The sequence below is a fragment of the Thunnus thynnus genome, chromosome 18 (genome assembly GCF_963924715.1).
Source record: "Thunnus thynnus chromosome 18, fThuThy2.1, whole genome shotgun sequence".
In the NCBI taxonomy this organism is placed as follows: domain Eukaryota; kingdom Metazoa; phylum Chordata; class Actinopteri; order Scombriformes; family Scombridae; genus Thunnus; species Thunnus thynnus.
The window spans coordinates 2,350,641-2,376,451 of record NC_089534.1 but is presented as its reverse complement, the minus strand read 5'-3'; the positions used below and the strand labels follow the sequence as shown (position 1 = coordinate 2,376,451).

General features: G+C 37.7%; 1 protein-coding gene across 2 annotated transcripts; it reads left to right on the top strand.

Moving 5' to 3' along the window:
- On the top strand, nt 1-24,710 carry unc93a (unc-93 homolog A). Of its 2 annotated transcripts, XM_067573395.1 has the most exons (9): nt 1-17; nt 13,272-13,428; nt 14,474-14,655; nt 16,773-17,002; nt 19,164-19,292; nt 19,994-20,205; nt 21,191-21,326; nt 21,434-21,565; nt 24,092-24,710. In XM_067573395.1, the coding sequence occupies exons 2-9, from the start codon at nt 13,339-13,341 to the stop codon at nt 24,379-24,381; spliced, it is 1,401 nt and encodes a 466-aa protein (XP_067429496.1). In that variant the 5' UTR covers nt 1-17; nt 13,272-13,338; the 3' UTR covers nt 24,382-24,710. The 2 variants fall into 2 exon arrangements, with proteins under 2 accessions (XP_067429496.1, XP_067429495.1); XM_067573394.1 differs by lacking the exon at nt 1-17 and having other exon boundaries at nt 13,154-13,428.
- Nucleotides 24,711-25,811: the final 1,101 nt, after the last annotated feature.

Here is a 25,811-nt window from a genome sequence, read left to right as displayed (position 1 = left end):
TACGTTTTGTTGGACAGGTAAGGAGACCGGTCGTTAATGTTTAACTACCACGCAGATGTAGTATCGCTGTCTTGTTGGTCATTGTGTGTTATTACAGTAATGAACTATAAAGTAAACACTATACGAGTGAACTTTGAACCTTGCTGGAGCGGCGTGGCGGCGTCACAGCTGACTGTTTCAACTCAGAGAGACTTAATTGCTTTAGTAAACATTTATCAGATTTTATTATTGGACAAATTGAGGTTTTGACCACCTGATGATGGCTTAAGATGAAAAGTTAAAGGATCATTTCATCATCCTGAGAACAGGAACCAAATTTCATGGCGATCCATCCGATAGTTGTTGAGATTTTTCACTGAAAACCACAAATTTCACCCTCATGGTGACGTGAGATGAAAGGCCAGGGACCATGAAAAACTGTATGATAGTAATTATACTTCATACATAAGCCTCGACAGTTATGAGTGGACAGAAAGATACTGGTTCCCCTCTATTGTTTATTTGTGGAGAGCATTTTAACTTTCTGTTTGGTATTTCTCACTGTCTCTGTAAGATTGTTACTATGTTTAGTAAGATTCAGGGATGTGCAGAAATCCCAGTATCTGTATTTGTATCTGTATTTGTTGAGGCAGCAAAATGATCTGTATTTGTATTCGATAATCCTGCTTTTGTTTTTATTACGCTGTTAATTTTAGAAAATTAAAGTGTTACAATAAGTGTTCATGAATAAACTACCTTATGAAGGAGGTTCCCACATCGGGTCTCAAACTGGAGTCTCCCAGATCATAGACGACTGCGCTGACTACTGAGATAAAACTTTACTAAGACAGACCTCTACCTATTTATACACCCATAACACACAGACAGCACAGAGTGTAACATGTAGGGAAGAACGTCAAAGGTGATTCTTGCTTTGCACTTTTTATTTATTGCCTATTTTTTTGCAACCTAACTTTGTGGAAAGGAGAAGGGGAACAACAGGTTATGGAGAGTCCGTTGGGAGCACTTTGTGTGTCAGTAGTTCAGCTTTATCTCTGGGGAACACCCCCAACTCCAGGACTGATGTCCAAATTAGGAAATGTGCGTCATGTAGCAGGTGGATGTGACTCCCCTCGTTGAGACCTGCTGATAGACGTCACAGCGGAGCAGAGGAGAGACACTGAGATAGTGATGTAACCGACCTGCACGCTGGTATTTGACATGTTTTTTTTTCCTGAAAACAAATAATTTTTTAAAATATAACGTATTTGAATAATGTATTTGTAATCGGGCACACCCCTAGTAAGATTGTGGGTCAACAAAAACACAGTATGACTCTTCTTAGCGAGTCCTGAGTGGTGACGTATCACATCCTCTCTATGGTGAAGATGAGTAGTTACCATCAGGATGAAGGTAAAAGGTTCCAGCTTTGCAGACTCTCAGAGATCCTTCGTGATATCAGAGTTGTGTCACTCGTACTCTGTTGTAGGACTTGACTGTTGGTGATGTTGTGGTAGGTTTTATACTGTATGATATTATGGAGCACTATGCTGTCCTATAATATCCGTTGTTATTGATTTATATGTCTGATAATCACTGTGGACACACAAGGAATTTCCATAAGAGTAATAATAATATAACACTTATAGAAAATATCATTGCAATCCATCCAACAGTTGTTGGGATCAACAAACAGCAGACAGACCTACATTACTGCTGTGCTGCTAGCAAGGCTAAAAAATATAGATACAGTAAACACTAAATAAAGAGGACGTGGAATATGAAGAAAAACAAATTAGATTTCACATATTAATAACATGATTTCAGTCCAAACATGTTCAGTATAAATAAAACTGCTGAGTCTTGTAGCAAACCTCAATCATCTGGCATCTACTGATGACTGTCATCAACTCGACTGATTACTGGATACAAACAACTTTTCTGTTTCTGTTTGTTATGTTTATTATGTGACTTATTGGCTGGATGTCTTTGTTATTAATGGTTTAGTGTGTGTGCTCTGATATGAATCACATGATGCAGATTGATTGATTACATGCTTATAATAAATACTTCACTGGTTGTATGAGAAGCCTGTAACTTTAGATTTCCACCAGACTGCATGTAGAAATATCTTTTATTATAATGATTATCTATTACATTTAGTTTATACTCAGGTTTAAAGATATGGAGCCTGTCAGCATCTTCAATCCAGAAGGATCAGTTATCGGTCTCAGTCTTTAAAAAAAAAACTAATATCAGTCAGACCGCAGTCAGGTTCACACACAGGTCTGAGATTCCAGGAGGGATTTGGGGCGAGAGAGCCGCAGGATTGGGTGAGAAAAGAGAGTTTGGAAGAGGAAGACAGTGTGTGTGTGTGTGTGTGTGTGTGTGTGTGTGTGTGTGTGTGTGTGTGTGTGTGTGTGAGAGAGAGAGGTTTTTCCCATGACTCTGTAGCAGTCAGACAGGTAGGGGTCTGGGATTAAAGAGTGTGACCCGGCTCAATCTGGAATAATGAATTCTTCCTTCACAGCTCTCAGCGGCCTGTATGAAGCATTAGTCCCACTTTACCCTCAGACAGCATCAAAAGAAAGACAAAAGCCTTGTAATCTTCTCCTCATTTAACCGATTTACATGCTCAGTTTTCAGTAATAACCTGCAGCGTTTTTTATAAAACAACAACACAGACGTGATTTCATGTACATTAAGTTTATCTGCTGTTTTAAATATCTAGTTATTTCCAGAATAAACTAAACACTGAACAGACTGAGAGAACAGCTCCACCTGCAGAAAGACATCTGAACAGATACATTCCACAACAAGAGTGCAGTGCCTATTTTAATTAGATTTTTTTGTAGATGTCTTTCAGGGACAGTGGGACTCTGTAGCGTCGACCTGATGGCAGTAACTGGGAGGACTGGTGGAGGAGGGGGGGTGAGATGCTTGATCAGAGAGTTCAGATAGGAGAGTTTGGGGTGAACCAATTATTTTTCTGGTCTGATTAGTGATGTGGGAGAGTTTTGTTTTGTGTTTGGTGGTGAGGGACTCAATTAGTTGATATTAAACGTCCTGAGCTTGGTCAGCAGGTGGAGGCGCTGCTGGGATTTCTTGTATATAGAGCCGATGTGCTGCCGGGTGTCTGTCTGTCTTGTTCTACCAGCTGGCCTTCGATGCTGAGGGGCTAGAAAAGAGGCGACGGTTGTGAGTCTGGTTCTGCAGCACAGCTCTTTGGTCTCGGTGATGCTGAGCTGGAGGAAACTTTCCTTGAAATGTCCAGACCAGGTTGTTTACTGCCTGATGGGATTGAGGCAGAGCAGCACTGGTGCCAGTCAGGTGGACCACTGGGGCCGAGTCTTACTTTAAAAGCGTCATTCCTTTGCTGCTGCAGGAGGTGTTGTTGGTGTAAACAGAGAAGAGAATCAGGGATAAAACCTCTTAACCCATGAAAACAGTGTCGGGTCGACCTGAAGCTCCGCTAGGTGGTGCAGGAGACTGTTTACAGTATTAAAAGCAGAAGAGAATCCATGAATAAAATCCTAGTTTGGGGATTTGCTGAGTCCAGGTGCACCTCTACCCTGCGTTTTGACTTGTAGGCAAACTGGAATGGATCCAGTCTCTCTGCCACCATACTGGAGAGGTGTTTCACACACTGTTCAGGTCATTAGCGTGTGTCTTTTTAGGCACTGGGATTACGGTGGATTCCTCCCACTGGTCTGGATCACAGCCAGACTCCACTCAGCTGAGTATGTTTAACACACCAGTCTTTCTTTTGTGTGTAACAGCGTCCTCTAGTGGCAAACACTCTCTACACACACACACACACACACACACACACACACACACACACTTGCAGGGAGGTGTATTATTGAAGTGCCCTGAGCCAGTCTGCTCACAGAGCTTTCAGCTCATATCTGAAGCAGAGCAGACATACCTGTCTGTCTGCACCCTAATACCTGTAATTCTCTACCGCAGGGCCCAGCGGAGTGTGTTTGTTTGTGTGTGTGTGTGTGTGTGTGTGTGTGTGTGTGTGTGTAGAGAGAGGTTTCTTTGGTCAATTTATCCAGCCAATAAACACTCAGAGAGAATAAACCAGTCTCAGTAGTTAAAGTCAAACCAACCAATCAGACGCCTGCGTGGCTAATAGAATAATTAAACTTTGTGTTTTAGTCATTTAAAGAAAACATCAAATACTCACACAGTGATAGATACAGAACATTATATCTCTGAGCTGTGAAGTGTTTTTCTCTCTGTGTGTCAGTATAAGTGTTTTTACATTAATTGTACTTGATGAATATAAATTAAAATGCTGTAATTAGAGTTAAACTGACACATGGATCTGAAATTTTCACTCAAAGTGTTGTCAGTTAAAACTCGGCCGATTACATGTTTGTCTCAGAATAGATCTGAGAATTATTGTTTTTTAAAGGGAAAAACTTCAGCTGAAGTGATTCTAATGAAACATTTGGATCAAATTAAAATTATTAAAGGACTCAACTGACTTTACACAGTGAGGTTCGTTTACTTGTCATGAGAAGTTCTGTTCAGCTTGTATAAAGTCTTCTGATGAGAGTTTTGTACCTGAGGCTTCAGATTAATATCCAAGAGAACAAATAGGCATAAATGTGTAATTTCAGAAAACAGTGTCTGCTGCTGCCTGTGCAACACGTGCTGCGTTCATGGACGCGCCGTAAAGTCCCACTCACAAATACGACTCTAAATTACTAACGTAAAATATCTTATTGAAGGAGGCGTATCGGAGAAAAAACATGCATGTTGGAAGCCATTCAGACAGTGAGATGTTTAGATGTTACTCTGGACATCTAGACTACCGTCCAGTTTGTCTTTCCTCTGCGCTGTAGACGTGAGTTTTTAATTTCCCACAGCACTCAAAAGCAGCAATTGATGCAACTTGTGGGATCTCATGTTTGGAGCCAAACCAACAATGAAATGATCTACTTGCAAGTGCTCTGTGTGTGTGAGTGTGTATCCAGCACTGTATTAAGTATTAAAAACATGTCAGAGAGCTTGACTTTGTGCTACATTAAAATATCTCAAAGAACTTTTTAGTATAAAGTGAAGAGGTTGTGATATGTAGCACAACATGCTAGCAAAGTGTCACTGCGCTTCCTCAGCAGCTCAATGAATGTCTGAAATGGTGAAAAACATCTAAAAATTAAAAAAAAATATGAAACATGCATTTCATTGGTGTAGGTGAAGTGAAAAACAACACTGTCTCCTTTATTTCATTTGGCATATTAGTAGAAAAACACCCAAACAATGCCTTCCAGCCTGCAGAAAAGAGGAGTTGCAGGGAAAGAAGGGAAAAAAAAAGTGTGGGAGACGGGGATGAGGGAGTGTCGGTGGGGCGAAGATTTGCAAAGCGTTATGACGAAAGGCAGATGGTATAAAATAGAAATGAAGGGAATGTTTGGACGCGGCCTGGCTGTTCTTTAGTGGGCGTATAAAAGGCAGCCGGAGATTGTGGAGGGAAACGTTAAGCTGGAAACGACTCCCGGTGAGGTGAGCTGAGATGTTGGTGGGGCGAAGGTATTAGTCTTTATATAAGACAGACATATCTAAATCCTCTGGAGCTCGCTGTGTGTGTGTGTGTGTGTGTGTGTGTGTGGGCAGGAACATACCATTCACCTTATGGAAGAATATTGATAGGATTTTTGCAGGATGATGTTGATAAAAGCTGCAAAGTTTCAACTTCTTTAAATGAGAATCACATCATTCTCTGTTCAGGCCTGAAGGTTGAAGTTCACTGTTATTTTACAGAGTAAAAGTAGGTTTGTTTTATGTATTGATTCAATAAATGTCAGGAGATAATCTCCTTTAATGTAAAGTAGAAGTTTTATTTAGGTAAAGATACAGTTTTATTAGCAAAATATCTGTCAGAATATCATATTATTATATAATATTCTCATATTATTATTACTGACACATTAATGTGTAAGCAGCAATTTTATGTTGTTGCTTATCGGCCCGATTCTTCATCAATTCCCTTATTGATTCCTGATCAAAAATAGTAGCTTGGTTGGGAAGCTGTGACATATTTGACAGAATAATAACATTGTTATTATTGTTGTTTTTCTGCTTCTCTCTCGCCCACCTGCAGCCTGGTTCTGTTCTGTTCTGTTCTGTTCTGTTCTGTTCTGTTCGAGGTTTCTTCCCGTTAAAGGGGATTTTTCTTCTTTGCCACTGTTGCCAACTGCTGCTGAGGGAATGTTGGATCTCTGTAAGTTAACCTCTTAACATCCACCGGGTCTCCGGCGACCCGCTGAAGCCGGTTATAAGCAGCTCAGCATCACTGACATAATTTGGCCACTTGGACACGTTTCAGAGACGTTTGTGGTGACACCAGTGACACCACAGACTAAGAACTCCCTAAATCCCAGAAGGTTAGACCCAGAGGTCTTGAATTATATACAGGTGTGCTTGACAAGATGTAGAAGGTATGTGGTGATTTACACAGTTCTGGCATAAAGCATGTCCTAGTTATTCAAATATGAGTCATTATAGAGTCATATTTGTTCATATTTATAGAATAAGCCTCCAGAACACTTTTTTGATGCCTATTTGAACTGATGTATTCCTGGTTGTGTTTTGCAACATGCTGAACAAGCAACATTTCCAGAAACTAGAAGATGTTTCTGTTCAAATGAAACCTGATTCATGCATGTTGGCCTCACAGTTCTCCTGTTATCAGCTTTTCCATCTGGTGATGCCAAATAGGTGAAAACTCCCCAAAACAATGGTGGATGTTAAGAGGCTACAGAGTTCAGTGTAGACCTGCTCTATGTGAGAAGTGACCTGAGATAACTTTGTTTATGATTTGGTGCTATATAAATAAAATAAAATTGAATTGAATTGAAGTCCTTGTTGTGTAAAAAGATGTTTCAGCATATTGTCATTTTACAGACATTACAACCACAACTGTTGCTGTGACTCCTTCTTGTTGTAAGTTTCTGGCAGTGTAGACACATAAGTTTGACATCATCGTCATTGTTTTGCAATGTGCAACTGTCAGAAAAACATGAAGCTATAAAAGAACTGATAAACTCTGAGACAGATGATTCCCGATGGATCGAACAATTTGGAACCGGTTCTCCACTGGAGTCCCGTCCCTGAGCTTGTTGAGGTAAAGCTGATATGAACTCATTTACAGATTGTTTAAACAATGATAATCATAAGTTTTGTATCGTAAAATCTTAATCTGCAAAGTGACTCCAGCTGTCAGATACATGTGTTGGAGTTCAAAGTAGAATATTTGTCTCTGAAATGTAGTGGAATATAAATTCCATCACACAGCACTGTTCCCCCTCACAACAACAACAACAACAACAACAACAACAACAACAACAACAACAACATGTTCTTGTTCCTAAGATGATCAGTGAAGGTGTTCACTGCTGACTGTCATTTAAAACATGCAGGTGGGTTTTACTCTCGTCCAGCCAGCTGTGCTTTATGTTGATGTGGAACTTTTATCACTTTACTGCAACATACAACATCTCAGCAGTTGGTTTTAAAGTGTATTTATAGACTCTACTTCCCTCTAGTGGCTGTTTACAGACTGTGATGAGAGTCGACTGTTTATCAAATAAATTTAAATCCATATATAAATAAAACAAACAAAAAAAAAGGCAAAATGAATCAGTTATATCAGGGAGAAACTTTATGACTGAATGTGTGAATGTACAGTTTGTTTGTGTTTTGTGTTGATGCACCGATCGATTCATCTGTTGATTATTCTCTTATTAATCGATTAGTTGTTTGGTCCATAAAATGTCAGAAAATGTCCAAGCTGACGTCCTCAAACGTCTTGTTTTGTCAACAACACAAAGATATTCAGTTTACTGTCATAACGGACTGAAGAAACTAGAAAATATTCACATTTAAGACGCTGAATCAGAGAATCTGGACATTTTCTTCTTAAAAAATGACTCAAAACAATCAATCGATTGTCAAAATAGTTGGCGATTAATTTAAATAGATGGCAACTAATCGATTAATTGACTAATCATTGCAGCTGTTCATGATTGTATGCACACATATTAAGCTCAGTGTGTGTGTGGATATACTATACACACATGTCTGAGGCTACATGTTTGTTATCTTTTATCAATTTATCTACAAAAATGATCATGTATGTGAATATTATTGGTTCACATTAAAATATAACTTAACAAACACATTCTTTAAAGAGTTATTCGAGCGAGTCGAGTCATAGAAATAACATTTATATTTCACAGAAGACTTTTGAAACCTTTTATTATTCGGATTCAGAGCTTCCAGCAGGTAACAGTCTCTAGTTTATTTAATCAGAACGCATCACTCCTCTCATATCAGAGGATGACGAGCTATAAATAAACAAGATCTTATCAGCTGCGTACCTTATAACAGGAAACTCATTAACGAATGTACACAGACACACCAAACAGTGTTTTAACAGCAGGGTGGAGACGTTCATAAAGACTCAATAAACATATAAACATCTGATAGAACAGCAGCTAAACAAATTCATTCATTTCATCAGTTTCAGTGCAAATAAATCTGATCAGGTTTATTCAGCGGACAGAAGAGTCAGTCCAGAGAGTTTGTTCCACTTACTTTATGTAAACTATTACATCTGATGTAAACAGTCCAAAGTCAAGCTGTTGTCAGTGTAATCAACACACACGTTGTCATAGTTACTATCAGTTTATGATATTATGACTCTCGATGACACTCAGGAATTCAGTGTTTCATAACAGCTTTATTGAGCTGACAGTTTGGATTACTCAATAACAAACACACCTCTGTGCTGCTTCAGCAGCTGTTAAAAAACATCACAGATATTTATAAATCTAATAAATTAATGTGTCACTTTAATACTCATAACTCCGGTGAATGACGAAGTAACTGAGAGACTTTAAACAGGTGTAAACAACTTGTTTTCATTTTTAACTCAGGTGTTTGATACTTTATGATTTATGTTTCTTTAATTATGTATGGTTCTCTATTAATGTATAACAACGTACAATATGAAAGTTAATGATACACAGAAAACATTTTGACAGTCATAGTTTGAAAATTGCTCTGATTTCTCACCATCAAACGTGTAAATGTGTGAGACAGGTTTAAATACTGGTTATCATTTAATGTATTTAATATTAATTTAATTTAATTACTTTATTTGACAGGGACAGTGCATATTAATAACATTTCTGAAAATATGCCAGAGTTAGCCAGAAAGGCTCATTTTCATCTGTTGTCCCTGGGCAGGCAAAAAGTTGGAAGCACAAATATTGCAAATAAAAGTGTTGAAAATACAAATAAACAACAATAAAAGCATTGAAAATACAAATAAACAACAATAAAAACAGTGAAAATGCAAATAAACAACAACAAAAGCGTTGAAAATACAAATAAACAACAACAAAAACAGTGAAAATGCAAATAAACAACAACAAAAGCGTTGAAAATACAAATAAACAACAACAAAAACAGTGAAAATGCAAATAAACAACAACAAAAGCGTTGAAAATACAAATAAACAACAACAAAAACAGTGAAAATGCAAATAAACAACAACAAAAGCGGTAAAAAATGAAAATATGCCGATACAAACAAGTCTGCACTGCATAGAAACAAGAAACACAGTGTCAGGACTGGTAAAATGTGGATGTTACATACAAAGCTCATGATAAACAAGAGCAGCTTTTACACGAAGCGTAATAATGACAAGTTAGACAACAAACAACAGTTCTAATGTTCACCAGTGTGATTTGTAATGATCAGGCTCTTCATGTCGTGGTGAATGGATGGTAGTTGTTGTGATAAGTTATTCCAGTCTTGGCAGATTGGCCAAAACTACTTTGTCCTCTTGGAATAAAACATTTTCTTGTATGTATTATATATATTTTTACAAATGTTGTTCTATAAACTAAGTCTGTCATTCAACACCTGCTCTTCATCATCAACATGCTGATGTTTATTTTAAATTTTAGCTCCTTTCTGTGTAAAATGAGTCAGTTGACTGTAAGTTAGTTTATGTTGTTTAATGTCAGTAATAAGACAAATCATAGTTCTGTAGACGTTTATGTCTCTGTAATGTGTTGATCTATTGTTCTTCAGTTCATTGTGATCGTAACGTCACTGTGTTATTGTGTTATTGTGTTATTCCTGCTCCAGACCAGCTGAACTATCTGAGAGCTGCTCATTAACCTTCAGGCTGAGTTCTAGATGTTTTAGATCCTGTAGAGACTCTGAAGAACCGCCAGAGAAATACGATGCATTGTACTTCTGATTTTATTATTTGCTTACATTACTTCAAAACGTGACAATGTTCTTTTCGTGTGTTTATAGAGTGATCAAGCAATTCTCCACTAATCCCACACTGCATTACCCACCATAAACACGGCGCACTGCACTTTGATAGTCGTCCAACGGACAGTTTCTTTTCCTGTAAAGATCAAGAAGCATCATATTCACAGTTCAATGACCAGTTTATACCAGTTTGTGCTGATGCCAAGAAAGTCAGCACATTCAGTTACTTACTGATGTCTTTAGATTTTGGAAATAAAGTCATTTTAATTCTGTTTGACCCTGATGCTTTTGACTGAGCTACATAGTTGGACGTCAGAGTAGTTTCCCAACCTGGGAGCTGAAATCCCAGTAACATGAAGGGTCGTGAGATGATTAATAGGATGAAGAAGACGAAAGAAAGATATTTTCTGCCTCGTTCTTCTCTGTGCTGATCTGGACAGTTTCAGTTTTGTCTCGTCTGTCTGCTCAGTAAAGACGACGACTATCCATCGTTTAGCTTTAAATAACCAGATAGTATTTACTCAAATACAACATTTAAATACTCGAGTATTTCCATTTTCTGCTGCGTTATACTTCCACTCCACTACATCTCAGAGGGAAATATTCTACTTTTTACTGCATTACATTTATCTGACAGTTGTTGTTACTTTACAGATTAAGATTTTACATTAGAAAAACATACAATAAGTTTATAAAATACAACACGTGATTAGAGATTAAACCAGTGGTTTCCAACCTTTGTGACAATTTACAAGAAGCTGTGTCTCATATCGTCACGTAGCGAAGACGACTGCAGGTTCTTTTACAGTTTCACCAAAGAGAGAAAAACTTCTCAGATGGTTTTTATTACCTAACTGTTGACAAAAGTCCATAAACTAATATAAATTTGTGTAGCAGAGCTTTGTTAATCATCTCATGACTCTTCAGATTTATGTGGTGACCTTTCACCGAAGCACATTGAATCAAATAATGTAAGATATAATTATATCGAGATGTGCAGAGGGCCCAGAATTTGTATTTGTATCTGTATTTGTTGAGGCAGCAAAATTATTTGTATTCGAATAAAAGTGGAAAGAGGCTTAAAAATCCTGTTTTTGTTTTTATTAAGCTTATAATTTTAGAAAATTAAAGATGAAAATTTAAGTGATGTCCAAATTAAGAAATATGCATCATGTAGCAGGTGGATGTGACTCCCCTCATTGAGACCTGCTGAGCAGATAGCGACTATAACTGACCTGCTCGCTGGTATTTCACATGTTTTGTTTTTTTTCTTCCCAAAAACAAATAATTTTACAAATATTTGTATGAAAAAAATATTTGTGAAAAGCCTACTATTTGTGCTTTAACATATTTGTATTCGGGCACCTCTACTGAGTACTTTTACTTTACGTAAAAGGATCTGAGAACTTCTTCCACCACTGGTTAGTATGGATTTAACTAATATCTTTCAGTTTGATTTACTTTAAACTCACATGTTCATATTCATGTTATATCCATTACATCATACTTTATTTAAAGGAAGGAAAAGCCTCTGGAGCAGCATTTACATTTACACCGATGCTGAAATCATTTGTATTTGCAGCTGTTTGACATGATCTGATAGAAACATAATAGAAACTGATTTACAGTATATTTCTCTAGAATCTAACCAAACCTATTATAACATCATGTCAACATGAATTTATTGTTATCAGTGAGAAGGTCTTCATGAAATCTGGACCACATCTGTGTTTAATAAAAGTTTACATCAGCTTGAAGCTGGGTTGCTTCATCCTGAGTACAGCTGAGATAACAGACGGCAGATTGAAGGGTCTCTGTGTTTTTGTCATATTCTTCAAACGACAACAACAAAGCGATCATGTTGTAAAGACCAGTAGTGGAAGAAGTATTCAGATCTTTTACTTCAGTAAAAGCAGCAATAAAACAGTGTAAAAAAATACTCCATTACAAGTAAAAGTCCTGCATTCAAAATCCCACTCAAGTAAAAATACATAAGTATTAGCAGCAAAATGTACTTAAAGTATTAAAGTAAAAGTTCTGGTTTTGCAGAAAATGGGGCTGTAATATTTTATATATATATATATATATATATATATATATATATATATATATATCACATATATATAGAAAGTACATTACTGATAGTGATGAGTCGGTTGGGGTGGAGTTAGTTTTAACTGCTCTCTGAGAGTCACCAGATAAATATGAGGAGTGGTGACATGATTGATTAGGAAAGAAGAGAAAACAAAGTTCTGCTACAGTTAATATAACAATTATGTTATAACTGTTCATCTGAACCATGACAAAGAGACACAAATACACACTGATTCTTTATAAAGGGCCACAAGCCTGCTGGGAACCACTGGTAGCTTATTATTAGCTTATTTTTATGTTATTTTATGTCAAATCTTCATCTGTAAAGTAACTAAAGCTGTCAAATAAATGTAGTGGAGTAGAAAGTAGAAAGTAGCATCACACACATAAATATACTTTACTTTCCAGCTCTGAACACTGAGCTGAGCTGGTGCTGTTGTGAAATAAAAGTATCAGAATCAGACTGAAAGTGTTGAAGGGATGAAAAGATGCACATGAAGAAGAAGAGTTTACCATCAAAACATATCGATGATTCAAAGCAGCGAGGTCACAGCATGTGACTGATGATGACGTGAAAATTGGAAATGTGGGAGGCAATCAGAGGCCAAATGATAAGGATTCCTCTGCAAAAACCGAGTCTGCAATATGTGTTTGTGTGTGTGTGTGTGTGTGTGTGTGTGTGTGTGTGTGTGTGTGTGTGTGTGTGTGTGTGTGTGTGTCAGGGCTGGACTTTGTTCTCAGCTGTTTCCAGTACAGGAGTTTATCAGAATCACAATCATTTTCAGCTGAGAACCTCTGTGACTTTACTCCTGAACGGTTGCTGCTGCATGAAGAGCATTGATCCTGAAATATACAACACTTCAGTTACTTTTTTCTTCTTTTTCTTAAAGGTGGAAGTTCTGTGAAGATTATTTTCCTTTTTTTTTATTTTTAATTTTTAATTTTTAAAAGGCAACCATGGTCAGCCGTAACTTCAAGAACGTGCTGGTCGTCTCTATCGGGTTTCTGTCTCTGTTCACGGCTTACGGAGGCCTGCAGAGCCTGCAGGTAGGTGGAAAATACACAATTATTATTTTACCTATCAAATGTCATTTTTAAAATTCAATTACGGTTAATTGTTACATTAAAATACTGAAAGGTTGAAGTTAGTATTATGGGGATTAAAGGGATTTATTCATGTTAAAACTAATTAAAGGATTAAAACATACTATTTGTGCATCATTTAGTTAGAAATGTAATAAAAACCTTTCTTAAATCATGACATATGGATTTCCTCTACATGATAGCACATGATAGTACATTCACTAATAAAAAAAGTATTGGTAAGTTTAGATGTGTGTGATACAAATGATTGAAATGCATTCCTGTTTGGACACAGTGTTAAAACATGCTGTATATAATCATCACGCTAAGGCACCGTTTCAAAGAATGAGCTACTTTCGAGATATTTTCAAGTTCTTTAAGATAACTCTGATAACTGTGTGAGAATTAAACCGTTCCTTCATAAATCCATATGTAGCAGAATAGAGAGCAAAAATGGTGCTTTTCAGGTGTGAATGTAGACAATTTTACTTTGCAGGTAATGGCAACATAAAATAGTCGATAACTATTTTACTAAGTGTGTTATTATACTGAAACTTACATAAACAGAGAGAAATTATAACCCAGCTGGAACCGTGGATCATGTCAGTCTTTCTCAATCTCTTCTTTATCATCAGTCTTCAGCTCTTTTTATTTATTTTTTACTACAGTTTGTTATAAAGTTTCTTTTCATTTTCCATCAGAAGGCCAAACACTGACCTACAATAGTTGAGATCAGAAAGATAAAAATCTGTACTTTAAACTGTGTGGTCAATACAGTAAAATATAATTAAATAATGATATAATCAGAAAATCACATTTTTATTTTACAATGACAGTTTTAGGAGCTGATACTTTTACAGGAGTCAGTTTTTGTTTTGCGGGAAAATAAAACATCTTGACATGTTGGAAAAGTAATTTCAACAGAACTGTCTTTACTGTCATTAAACTGACCTTCCCTGAGCCAACATCTTCATCCTCATCATCATCGTCGTCCTGTCCGTCCCTACAGAGCAGCCTGAACGCAGAGGATGGGATGGGCGTAGCGTCTCTGAGCGTCATCTACGGCGCCATCATCGTCTCCTCCATGTTTCTTCCTCCCATCATGATCAAAAATCTGGGCTGTAAATGGACCATCGTCGCCGGCATGGCCTGCTACGTCTCCTACTCCGTTGGAAACCTCTACCCGGGATGGTAATCAATCATTGCAGCTTTTTTACATTTTTATTGCTGATTAAGGAATTTGTAATAACTTGGTTGTAAACAATAATATAATCTCCAACACTGTCACAGCTTAGAGAGTAGGGGTGTGTCCGAATACAAATATGTTATTTGGCAAAGCACAAATAGTGGGTTTTTTTTAAAAAGAATATTTGTTTCATACAAATATTTTAAAAATTATTTGTTTTCAGGAAGAAAAAATGTTAAATACCAGCACACAGGTTGGTTACATCACTATCTCAGTGTCTCTCCTCTGCTCCGCTGTGACGTTTATCAGCAGGTCTCAGTGAGGGGAGTCACATCCACCTGCTACATGACGCACATTTCCTAATTTGGACATCACTCCCAGTGTTGGGGGTGTTCCCCACTTTAATTTTCTAAAATTAAAAGTGTAATAAAAAACAAAAACAGGATTTTTAAGCCTCTTTCCACTTTTATTCGAATACAAATACAAATAATTTTGCTGCCTCAACAAATACAGATACAAATACAGATACTGGGCCCTCTGCACATCCCTAGTAGAGAGTATGGTACCCAAAAGTGACACAGGACATAGATATAAAGTAATAAATGACCATGATTAACTGAAAATAAATACATGTCTAATAAATAAATAAACAAATAATAATATACTTTTTGTATTTCTTCATTTATTGTGTCACTTTTGGGCCTCTATAGAAGAGTACTACAACTTCTTTACAAAATCAATATAGATAATACAAGTACATTTTTGTATAATACATGTAAATAAACAAAAGTACTGAAGAACATTGTTCAAGGGCACAAACATGTTCTCTTCGTATTAAACATCCAACATCAGAAAGGAGATCATGACGTTTTTCTTCAGCTGCTGAAAAGAAATGACAAAATTATTACAAATTTTAGCATTTTAGCTAGCAGCTGTGTGAGACTGTACTTCAGAACAGTGACAGTGTAATTTGTAATTTGTTTTGCAGGTATTTAGTTATAAACAACCAAAAAACAAAGAAAAAGAGCCGATACCACTGGACAAATTGATATTATGACATCTGAAAGTGCGAGACAGATGTAATAATGTCGGGGATCTTCAGAGTCATTAGGATTGATTGTATAGATCTTCATCTGGTCCAGATGTTTCCAGCTCCTCATCACGCTGCTCAATTTATCATAAAAAGGAGAAAACATATCGATCTCAAAGAGTTTGATATAGAAATAGTTTTACTGTAAATTCAAACAGATGTAAACTGAGCTGGTCTAACAAGTATCATTACAGCATGTTTATTATTTTTATTAACTTCTGCTCCTCCCATCGCTGCAGCTCTTGTGACCTCACACATTTACCTGTCTCAGGTACTTTCCACCATGATTAGCTATTTCTTGCCCATCCAATACTTGGTGTTCCAACCTTGACCACACCAGCATCCTGCTCTCCTTTATTCCATTCCACAATCTAATAAATCCAATATCTTTATGTGAATAAACATCAAATACACGTCTGTATCACTCAGAGCCATTTAACATTATATCCTGATGTACATCTAATGATAAAGTAAAAACCTTGACTGTTTGTGCATTCAGACTGGAAGAGAAGAATAATGATTTTGCAAATTATATAAAATAACTGATTCTCTTCCAAAGTAAATGATTGTATAACTTGATCAGAACTATATCAATAATGTCTGAACAGGTTAAAATATCCCACAGATCCATCGATGCCTTTATGAAACATTTTGTCAATCCATCCATCACAGACACGGAGCGCTTTCTCTGGATAACTGAACATTTTAACTTTGCTGGTAGCATTAAAAGAAAAGTCAGTATCACCAAACTCACGAGGACCCATCCTCAGCTGTTCTACAAGGGTCTCAACACTAGTAAGGCTAAAAAATGTGACTTTGTGTGCAAAGTTTCTGTGTTTTTCGGATTAAATATTTTTTAAAAGTGAGTATGCAAACTTTGGGGTGATTTTATATCACAACAGAATGGCACTAGAACCTACAGCCTTGAAAACAGCAACCAGACCATGAGACACTAACTGGCCAAAAAATACATAAAAGGTAAAAGTGTAGCGTTAAGAAAAAATGATTTTCCCTTTGCTCTCTCTCCTGCAGGTATACCCTCATGCCCACCTCAGTCATCCTGGGTTTGGGAGGTTCTCCTCTGTGGTCGGCTAAATGCACCTACCTGACCATCTCTGGTAACGTGCAGGCTGCCAAGGAAGGCAAAAAAGGCTCAGATGTCATCAACCAATACTTTGGCATCTTCTTTTTCATATTTCAATCATCCGCCGTGTGGGGGAACCTCATGTCGTCGCTCATCTTCGGACAGGACACCAATATAGGTATGAAGACAAGTGAAAGTGGCAGCACTGATAAACACTTAAATACAAACTGAACCACTGAATTCTGGTTTAGTTTGTTTGTTATTTTAATGTAAAATTCATTGAAATATCTGCGACAAATAAATTTAAGGTTTTAAACTTAAACAGATTTTACAGTAACAGTCAGATTTGCTCTCTTAGTGACAATAAAAGAAAATTATATGATTTTTTTAGAGTCTTGAGGTAAAAAAGGTAAGAAATAAATATTGATGAGACTGTTCACAAACTGTAAACAGTCTGTGAGACAGTTTATAGTCTGGAAGTTTAATATTGTACAAAACAAGGCGAGAAAAATAAATAATCTCCATTTCCAAACACAGTGAGGTCAAAGTTACATTACACAACCCAGTAAGTTTAGGCATGAGCAGTGGGGGATGGTTAGGGTTAGGGGTCAAAGGTCAGGGGTGTGTGCGTTGTGTAGTGCGCCGTTAAGGTGACAACATCGGGGCAATGGCGTCATGTAGTAAATTGGGTGTGTCCTGTAGGTCTGTACATAGACACTTCTCATGTCAGCTGGAGGAAGCAGATGTTTGAATTCGTCACCTGAGATTAAACAGAAGAAAACGTTGCCAGCTGGTTAACACTGACAGCCTGGTGCCCGGTTATTTAAAAACGCTCTTCTTCAGCATGCAGTACTTTATACAAACAAGTAATCTCAGCCGGTCGTCAGCTCTCAGAGGCCCTGTTCACACCTGTCATTAAAATGCGTCATGTTTGATTTGATCACCAGTACTTACAGCTCTGAGTACTGGTGTGAGATCCGATCACTCAGGGCCACATGTGGCCACATTTTTTTAAGCAGTGTTTACCGAATGTGTCCTTGGCCACACTGAAGGACCGCCTACTCACCCGCGACACATGTGGGGACGCATGATAATAGCAGGCGGGAACAGGACCAGAGGTGTCGAAATGTAGATTAAGAGGTTAAGGAAAAGGGAGCAGCACAAAGGAATAAAACACTAAGAGTATCAGAAGCTTTCATCTAAGTGACAAAGTTAAAACTAAATAAATCCTCCACACTGGTTTATTTCCCATGAACGTGGTCATTGTAGCTCTATGAGTGTATGAGGACTCGGGCAAAACAATGTATACTGTGGAAAGCTGCTGTTATCTTTGTAAATAAAGAAAGTATATGAAATCAAAGGAATAGCAAATATATTTAGGACAGAAGTGTAATAATTTATCCCATGAAAGAGACACTATCGGGTGTAACTAAAAAGCCCGACCAGTTAAGTATTTTATCCTTATTTTCTGCCTGTTCTGCTGTTTGCTCCATGACTGGTAGCCTACTGGTTTACAGTTGTTTCAACTGGAAATCAGTCACACTGATGAAGTAATGATACCCGAAGAGCAGATGACAAAACATTACTTTATCATCATGGTACAGAGTCTGATTTTTTCATTAGATGTGATTTCAGATTTGCTTTTGAGTTCCTGCATTATGTCACGTGTCTCTGCATCTGCCTTCACCTGAAACACACACACACACACACACACACATACACACACACACATCTACACAAACCCAGCAGTGGGCAAGGTTTAACTGGTGTCTTACAGCCTTTTTATGGGTTCAGTTTACAAGAGAATAAGAAAGCGTGATAAAAGTCAATGATGACAAGTGTGCAGTATATTATTTTATGGTGTGAATGATCTCCAGGTTATCAGCTCATATGATGATGATGGCACATGTTGAGACACATTTCTGGGAAGGAACAACATAACACAAATATTTAATCCGTTTTTATTTCCGTCCTGGGTAACGATTTACAAAGTGAATACATTTCTGACAACTTGGGAAGGTTGTATGATGACTGAGTTGGTCGTATGAGGGTTTAAAATACTGTGTATGTTTGTTGTACATATCAGAGTTTGTTCCCAGTTGTAATTACGACTTGGAGGCCGACATGAACACTATTTACAAGTCAGAAACTGGTAATTATGGTAAATCTGATATGACATGAAAGTGGCGTTAGAGCCTGTGTATGATCTTCTTTTTCCCAGAAGCCACAAACCGTAGAAACAAAAAACATTTCCACCATGATTAAAAAACTATCTTCCTTCATTTTTGTGTATTCATCCAAGTCAAATGACTTGTTTTTTTTGTTTTTTTTTCTGACAGCTGACATCCCATATGAGCAGCTGCAGCTCTGTGGAGCGGCTGACTGCGGCCTCGTCGTGAACGCCAGCGGCACCGCCCCCGTCAGACCTGCACAGTCGCTAGTGTGGACACTCGTTGGATGCTACATCGGTAAATCATTGGATTTCACAAAATACAATGAAAGAATTTATATTTTTCCATTCCAGGGCCACCATAGTTAAACGGTACCACTGTCATGTCTGAAGATAGCTGAAGATACAAGGCGATTAGCCTGGCTTAGCGTAAAGACAAGAAGCAGGGGTAACTCATGGATGTATAAAAAGAACTGGATACAGCGTTATAGGCGAGGCTCCGTTCTTTCCTGTGAAAGTCGCTCAGTGGCGCATGAAGGCTCAACACTTCCTGCTGCAAAGATATAACCCGGATGTTGCTCACGCTTCCTGATCATTTGTCCAATAGAGCGTGAATGTTCTGTGCTGAGGCGGCTAACTTCTGGTTTAGCGCCCTGCTAACTTGAACGAGGATACAATAATTCAATCATGCGGCTCTTCTAGACTTTCCAAATGTTATCTGACCAAATGGATCAAATTCTGATAGTGAAACAAGTCAATTTGCCGGAGTTGTGACGGTCAAAAAAATATGTCTCCTCCATTTTACAGCTTTTACTTTTCTCATTATCGTGTGCAGGAAAAATGTTTTTTGGGCCTGGATGATCAGAACTAGTGGCAAAACCGTGAAAATAAACTCTAGTATTAAAATAATTCAACCAGCAGTGTTGAAGTAATCAGAGAAACCAGTTGTACTTTTTCAGATATCCACATGATCAGTTTTCTATCCTCTGTTGGTTGTAGGTGTGGGTGTGCTGGCCATGATCATTGTGGCGGTGTTTCTGGACAACATCGACCATGAACAGACCAGCCAGTTCCGTGAGAACCGGGAGCCGTTCTGTCAGACGTTCCTGGCCACATTCAGACTGCTGAAGGACTGGAGGCTGGTGACCCTCATCCCCCTCACCATGTACAGCGGCTTCGAGCAGAGCTTCCTCTCCGGGGAGTACACCAAGGTGAGGAGATCTTTAAAGATTCATCCAGACATCGATGTTTGTTTTTATTATTGTGCCACATGCACATCATTTTCTGGATATACATAAACTGATCTGACATCTCTGAATCAGCTCATTTTTAGTACTTCATAGTTTATTTAACTGATTTTATTGTATTTGAGAATATAGAAGATGATAGTAAGGTGATACATTTATTACTATCGATTAATCTGCTGATTATCTTTTTGATCAATTGTTCGGTCTCTAAAATTTTAGAAAACTGTCAAATACGCCCGTCACAATTTCCGAGAGCCCGAGGTGATGTCATTAAATGTTTTGTTTTGTCCGATCAACAGTCTCGAACCCAAAGATATTCAATTTATTATGACGTAAGACAACGAATAGCAGCAAATGTTCACCAGTGAACCATCACATTTGGCATTTTTGCTTGAAATTTTGCTTGCAATTATCAAAATAGTTTCAGAAGAGCTTTCTTTTGATCGTCTTAATGGATTATTTGACCAATCATTGCAGCTCTGTCATTTAGTCACACATTTAATTTCCCAATGTGCTTGTTTTTCACCTTCATGTTAATCTGACGCCGTTCGAAATGTTACAGAAATGTTACTAGAGAAGATGTAGCAAGATTGCTTGTTGTTTACATAAAAATGACTCCAAATATGTGAGAGATGTATGTATAAAGGTGCATGTCTGAAAGAGGCTTTAAAGGGCTTTACGCAAGTTAGTAACCATGTTATTGTCTGTATTTTAGTGGGAGTCTACCAGTTCAGTCAGAGTTAGATTTGGTGGAAAACGCTCTTCTGTTTGAAGGAGCTCTTAAAGAATCCAAGTGGTTAATCCCCCTAATTGACATGAAATAATATGTAATATAAATCTTTGTGTTTCTCTGTTTTCTTTTCTTTCTGTCGTTTCATATATGAGATATGACCTGTAAGAATATGTGACATCTGTTTGCTTAAAAACATCTTGCTGTGTTTCCTTGCAGAACTACGTGACGTGTGCGTTGGGAATCCATTATGTCGGCTTTGTGATGATGTGTTTTGGAGCCTCCAATTCTCTTTGCTCCTTTCTCTTTGGGAGACTAGCGAGGTACACCGGGAGAGCTGCACTCATCTTCCTGGGTAAGATCTCTCATAATTAAGTTAGTTTTTCACCTTTTAAGGTTTAGAATGAACAGTATGAATGAACTGCTGACTTCCATTTGATTGTCGAATTTGTCCGTTTTCAGCTGCATTGGCCAACTTTTCCTGTATCATCGCTCTGTTGTTCTGGAAGCCTCATCCTGACCAGCTGGCTGTCTTTTTTGTATTTCCCGCTCTGTGGGGGATGGCAGACGCTATCTGGCAAACTCAGACCAATGGTAAGAAACTGGTGTGCAGTGTGGATACCTCATGCAGTACGAAGAGTTTGTTTGTCTGATAGTTGTTTGTGCTCATTGACAACAGTGGAGATGTTGTCAGGATATTCATGCTCCCCTGAGGATGACTACAAGTCTACAGTTATGCTAGCCGCTGTGTAAGGTTCTTCTTCAGTGGTGCTTTGAGCAAGATGCCAACGTTAGCATGCTAACATGGTCACAATGTAATGTTTACATAGGTCACCAATTAGGTTAGTTTGTTAGCATTGTGAACTAGGGCTGCAACTAACGATTATTTTCATTATGGATTCATCTGTTGATTATTTTTTGACTCATTGATTACTTGTTTGGTCTATAAAATGCCAGAAAATGGTGAAAAATGTCGATCACTGTTTCCAAATATTCAAATTTGAGAAGGTGGAATCAGAGAATTTAGAAATGTTCTTTTTAAAATGACTCAAAATGATCTATCGATTATCAAAATAGTTGGCTGTTAGTTGGTAGTTGGCAAACTAACTGATTAATTGACTAATTGTTGCAGCTGTAATGCTAATGCTATATTTGCTAATTAGCATTTAACACAAAGTACAGCTGAGGCTGATGGGAATTTCATTAGTTTTTTAGGTATTTGGTCATAAACAAAAGTACTGGATGCTATGATGGTGTTAGATGAAAAGTCAGGGATCACGTTATCAAGGGTCAAGTTATTACAATTCATCCTGAGGGGAATATGAATGTGTAGTGGGTTTTTTTATGTGATTAACATGGTATATGCATATAATACATTTAATCCTGACAAAATGAGTTAATATATGTGTGACTTTGTGTCAGGTGGAGAGGTAATGTGGGTGTATGAAGTTTGTGTCTCTTACAAAAAGAGGCATGAGCAAGTCATGAAGATTTATAGGCAACGTGGACTGTGTTGTAAATGTTTGGCTACAATTGCAAGCATGAGTGGACACAGATACCAGCCAACAGAAGAGATAATGAGGTGCTGGCATAAACATAATGTCATAAATATGTCAAAAAGAAGATAAGGGACTTGCCTAATTGCCAACAGCAGCATGATAGGGAGCAGGGTGAAGTAAGGTGAAATAGAGTGAAGAGGAGATGAAAAAGAGGTTAAGTGCCTTGATGTTAAAAAGCTGTTTTGTGCGTGTTAGGTAATATTTGAATATGAAAAGCAAATTGATAAATAATGGTGGAAGAAAAAGGTGAAGAAATGCCAGGGACTGTCCACTGGGATCAGTATTGGAAATACATCAAATTTGGTGGCAAGAGGTTTTAATGATGGGAGATACCTGGACTTTGTGACATGGCAGGAACCCTGACACGCCACATTGGGAGGCGCTCTCCAGGGTATATAAGATGATGGTTTCTATTTGGTTTTTAGGTTTTTGCTTCATGAACTAAGCCTCGGTTTGCTGTATTACTGCTATTTGCACAGTAAATCTAATATTGCACTGAACTCTGTCCGACTGAGTGTTTTTCTTCAACTTTGAAGAAACTTTCTTTTATTTTTTAGTTGTTTGACTAATTTGGAGACTAAAAGAAGTTGTGTAGCTGAAGATTTATAGGCCTGATTGACAAAGTTTTTTCAGTTACCACAAATGTTTGTACATTTCATTTTAATCCATCCAACAGTTGTTGAGATAATTTTTAAACAAACAATGTAACCTGCTAAAGTCATTGGGATTCATCCTCTGGGGACCATGAGGATACATGTTGAGATACATTTTGATGCATCAGCGTACATGTCAGGGAACCACCAGAGTCACTACAGTTCCTCCTGTGGGAACAATGAATGTCCTTAAAAAGTTTCATGGCAATTCACTTTGGTCCGTTTCAGTCTGGACCAGCGTGTTTGCTCAGCTCACCAACCAACCAATATTTCCATCCCTTGAGTCTTAACTTTAGCATTTAGGTCCACTTACTAGCTTATTCCAGAGCTTTCAGATGCATCAGTGAATGGTGTTGGTAGGAGCTAAGTGAGCTATCGCCATGGCAACTGAGACAACAACTCCATTTGCTAACGAAGACAGTGAGATGTGGTTGAACGTTCTGGACGTTAGTGGACCTTGAGTTACGATTGTTTTTAGTCAAGACAGAACTTTGGCGCTCCTGACCTGTTGTCTATTTCCACAATTATGTCAAAATTAACTAAAACTCATTGTCAGTCTGTTTCAAGGTACAAGTTCAACTACTGCATTTGTCAAGATTTCCAATTGCAGACAAGAAATATCAAAATAAAATCTGCAGATTGCCTTGAAATTTATTTAGAACGTTTATACTCCCTAGAAGATGAACTCTTTTCATGTTGGACAAACCATAATCATTAATGTTGTTGTTTGTTACGTCCACACTTTAGGATTGTAGGATGCAAGAAAAACTGCAGCCTTTTGGGGGCTTTAGACTTTCTTGTTTTTATCTTTTCAAGGATTGACTCACCTAGCCACCACTTTTTAAAATGTTTTATTATTAATGATTGTGTTTATGATGTTCACCCTTCGTCTGCTTTCTGTCCTGCAGCAATTTATGGCATCCTCTTCCCCAGGGAGAAAGAGGCAGCGTTTGCCAACTACCGTATGTGGGAGTCTCTCGGTTTTGTTATCGCCTTCGCCTACAGCACCTTCTTGTGCCTGGAATATAAACTGTACATCCTGCTGGCCGTTCTGGTGCTGACCGTCGTCACCTACCCCATAGTGGAGTACTACGAACGCAAGAATCCTACGCCGCCCGTCGATGAGGGGACCTACGTAAATCACAAAGAAGACCTTGAAATAGATGACAGCAAGATCATAAACCAGACACAAATGTAGAGACTAAATGTCAAGTGTTTTACTTGTTGAACACGTCCTGGTCTTTATCAGCTGCAAATCAGGTGTCTGATGCTGACGCCACATTGTTGAAATTACTTGAAAATGCCACATTGTACAAACTTAAAAAAATATGTGATGAGAATGATGGAGAGATATTGAAGGGGAAGTCAGAAGCACGTCTTCTTGCGTTGACAAGTAACTGATCAAAACTGCAAACACTGTCTGGTGCAGCCTTCCCCTAAAACTTGTGGAATAGAGATCTCTTATATGGTGGGTTTTCATCCACCTGTTTTAATGCACAATTTTAAATTTTGCACATAAAAAATTTTTTTTTATGCTTGGCTGAGGTGGAAACGTTGGTGTAAGGATAAAAGCAAAATGTGATGTGAAAGGAGTGGAAACAAATACATCATGACGTAAAGGAAGCATGTGACTTAAATGTCCACTGTTGCTCCCACGCCACAAAATAACATAAATGCTCTAATTCCGTCATGTTTTATATATTGTTTTTCACTGTTTGAGGTCTGACTGTTGCTCTTTTAATTATGTCATCTTCTTCTGTAATGATTTTGTGGCATCTGACTGGAAAATTTGTGGCAGCATGTGTTTATCTTGACAAACCAACTCCTAATAGTCACATAACTGCTATTGGATGGAGACGCGCGTTTAGCTTCTTTTAACGATTTACTGGAATTTCCGTTGAAATTTGAGCTACATTTGGATGGAAATCAACTTGCTGCCACAAAATATGAGGAAACTTATTCTCAGCTGCTTCCTTTTGATGTTCTGTAGCTTGGATTGTACCTGATTTGTTCTTTGCTTTGTACAAAAAGTGCCTGCCAAATTAATAAATGTAAAGAAATAACATCACATTTAAAAATTACAGCAGGGATCCAAAAAAGCCTCTAGTGACAAAAATCACAAAACAATAATACTGTATGTTCTGACTTGATGATGAGAATAAGTAGCTTTCTTGGGTGAAATGTTTTGTATTCTTCACGCTGTAGTTAGTCTTGAGTCCTCACTTTGTTTTTGACTCAATATTGACATTCATTCATTCATTCTGGCAATAACTTGTTTATCTAATTTATCCATTCATTCATGTCTCCATTAATTTTAGTTGTATATATGTACATATGTTTAGTTTTCCCTATTCCTTAATAGTTCAATAAATGTCTTCATTTATTGCCTTTACAACAGAATTGAAGGTCACTGTATTCAGAGTTCATGAGTTTCAGATATAAGAATGATTCATCATATTTTTTTCCCATGACACCTTCTGAACTCTGTACCGTCCTATTTCTTAATCAACCTGTAATAAACTTTGATGCTTTGGGTTCCAATTATGTTTTTGCATATTGATATGAAGAGAGGTTTGGTGGGAATAAAGTAAAGGAACTCACTTCACAGACTGGACTCCACAATAAATA

Excerpts from the sequence above, each read along its gene's own strand:
- unc93a (XM_067573395.1), top strand. The coding sequence starts at position 13,339 with ATGGTCAGCCGTAACTTCAAGAACGTGCTGGTCGTCTCTATCGGGTTT. Across the intron at positions 13,429-14,473 it reads GAGGCCTGCAGAGCCTGCAG|AGCAGCCTGAACGCAGAGGA; the intron begins GTAGGTGGAAAA and ends CCGTCCCTACAG. Across the intron at positions 14,656-16,772 it reads GGAAACCTCTACCCGGGATG|GTATACCCTCATGCCCACCT; the intron begins GTAATCAATCAT and ends TCTCTCCTGCAG.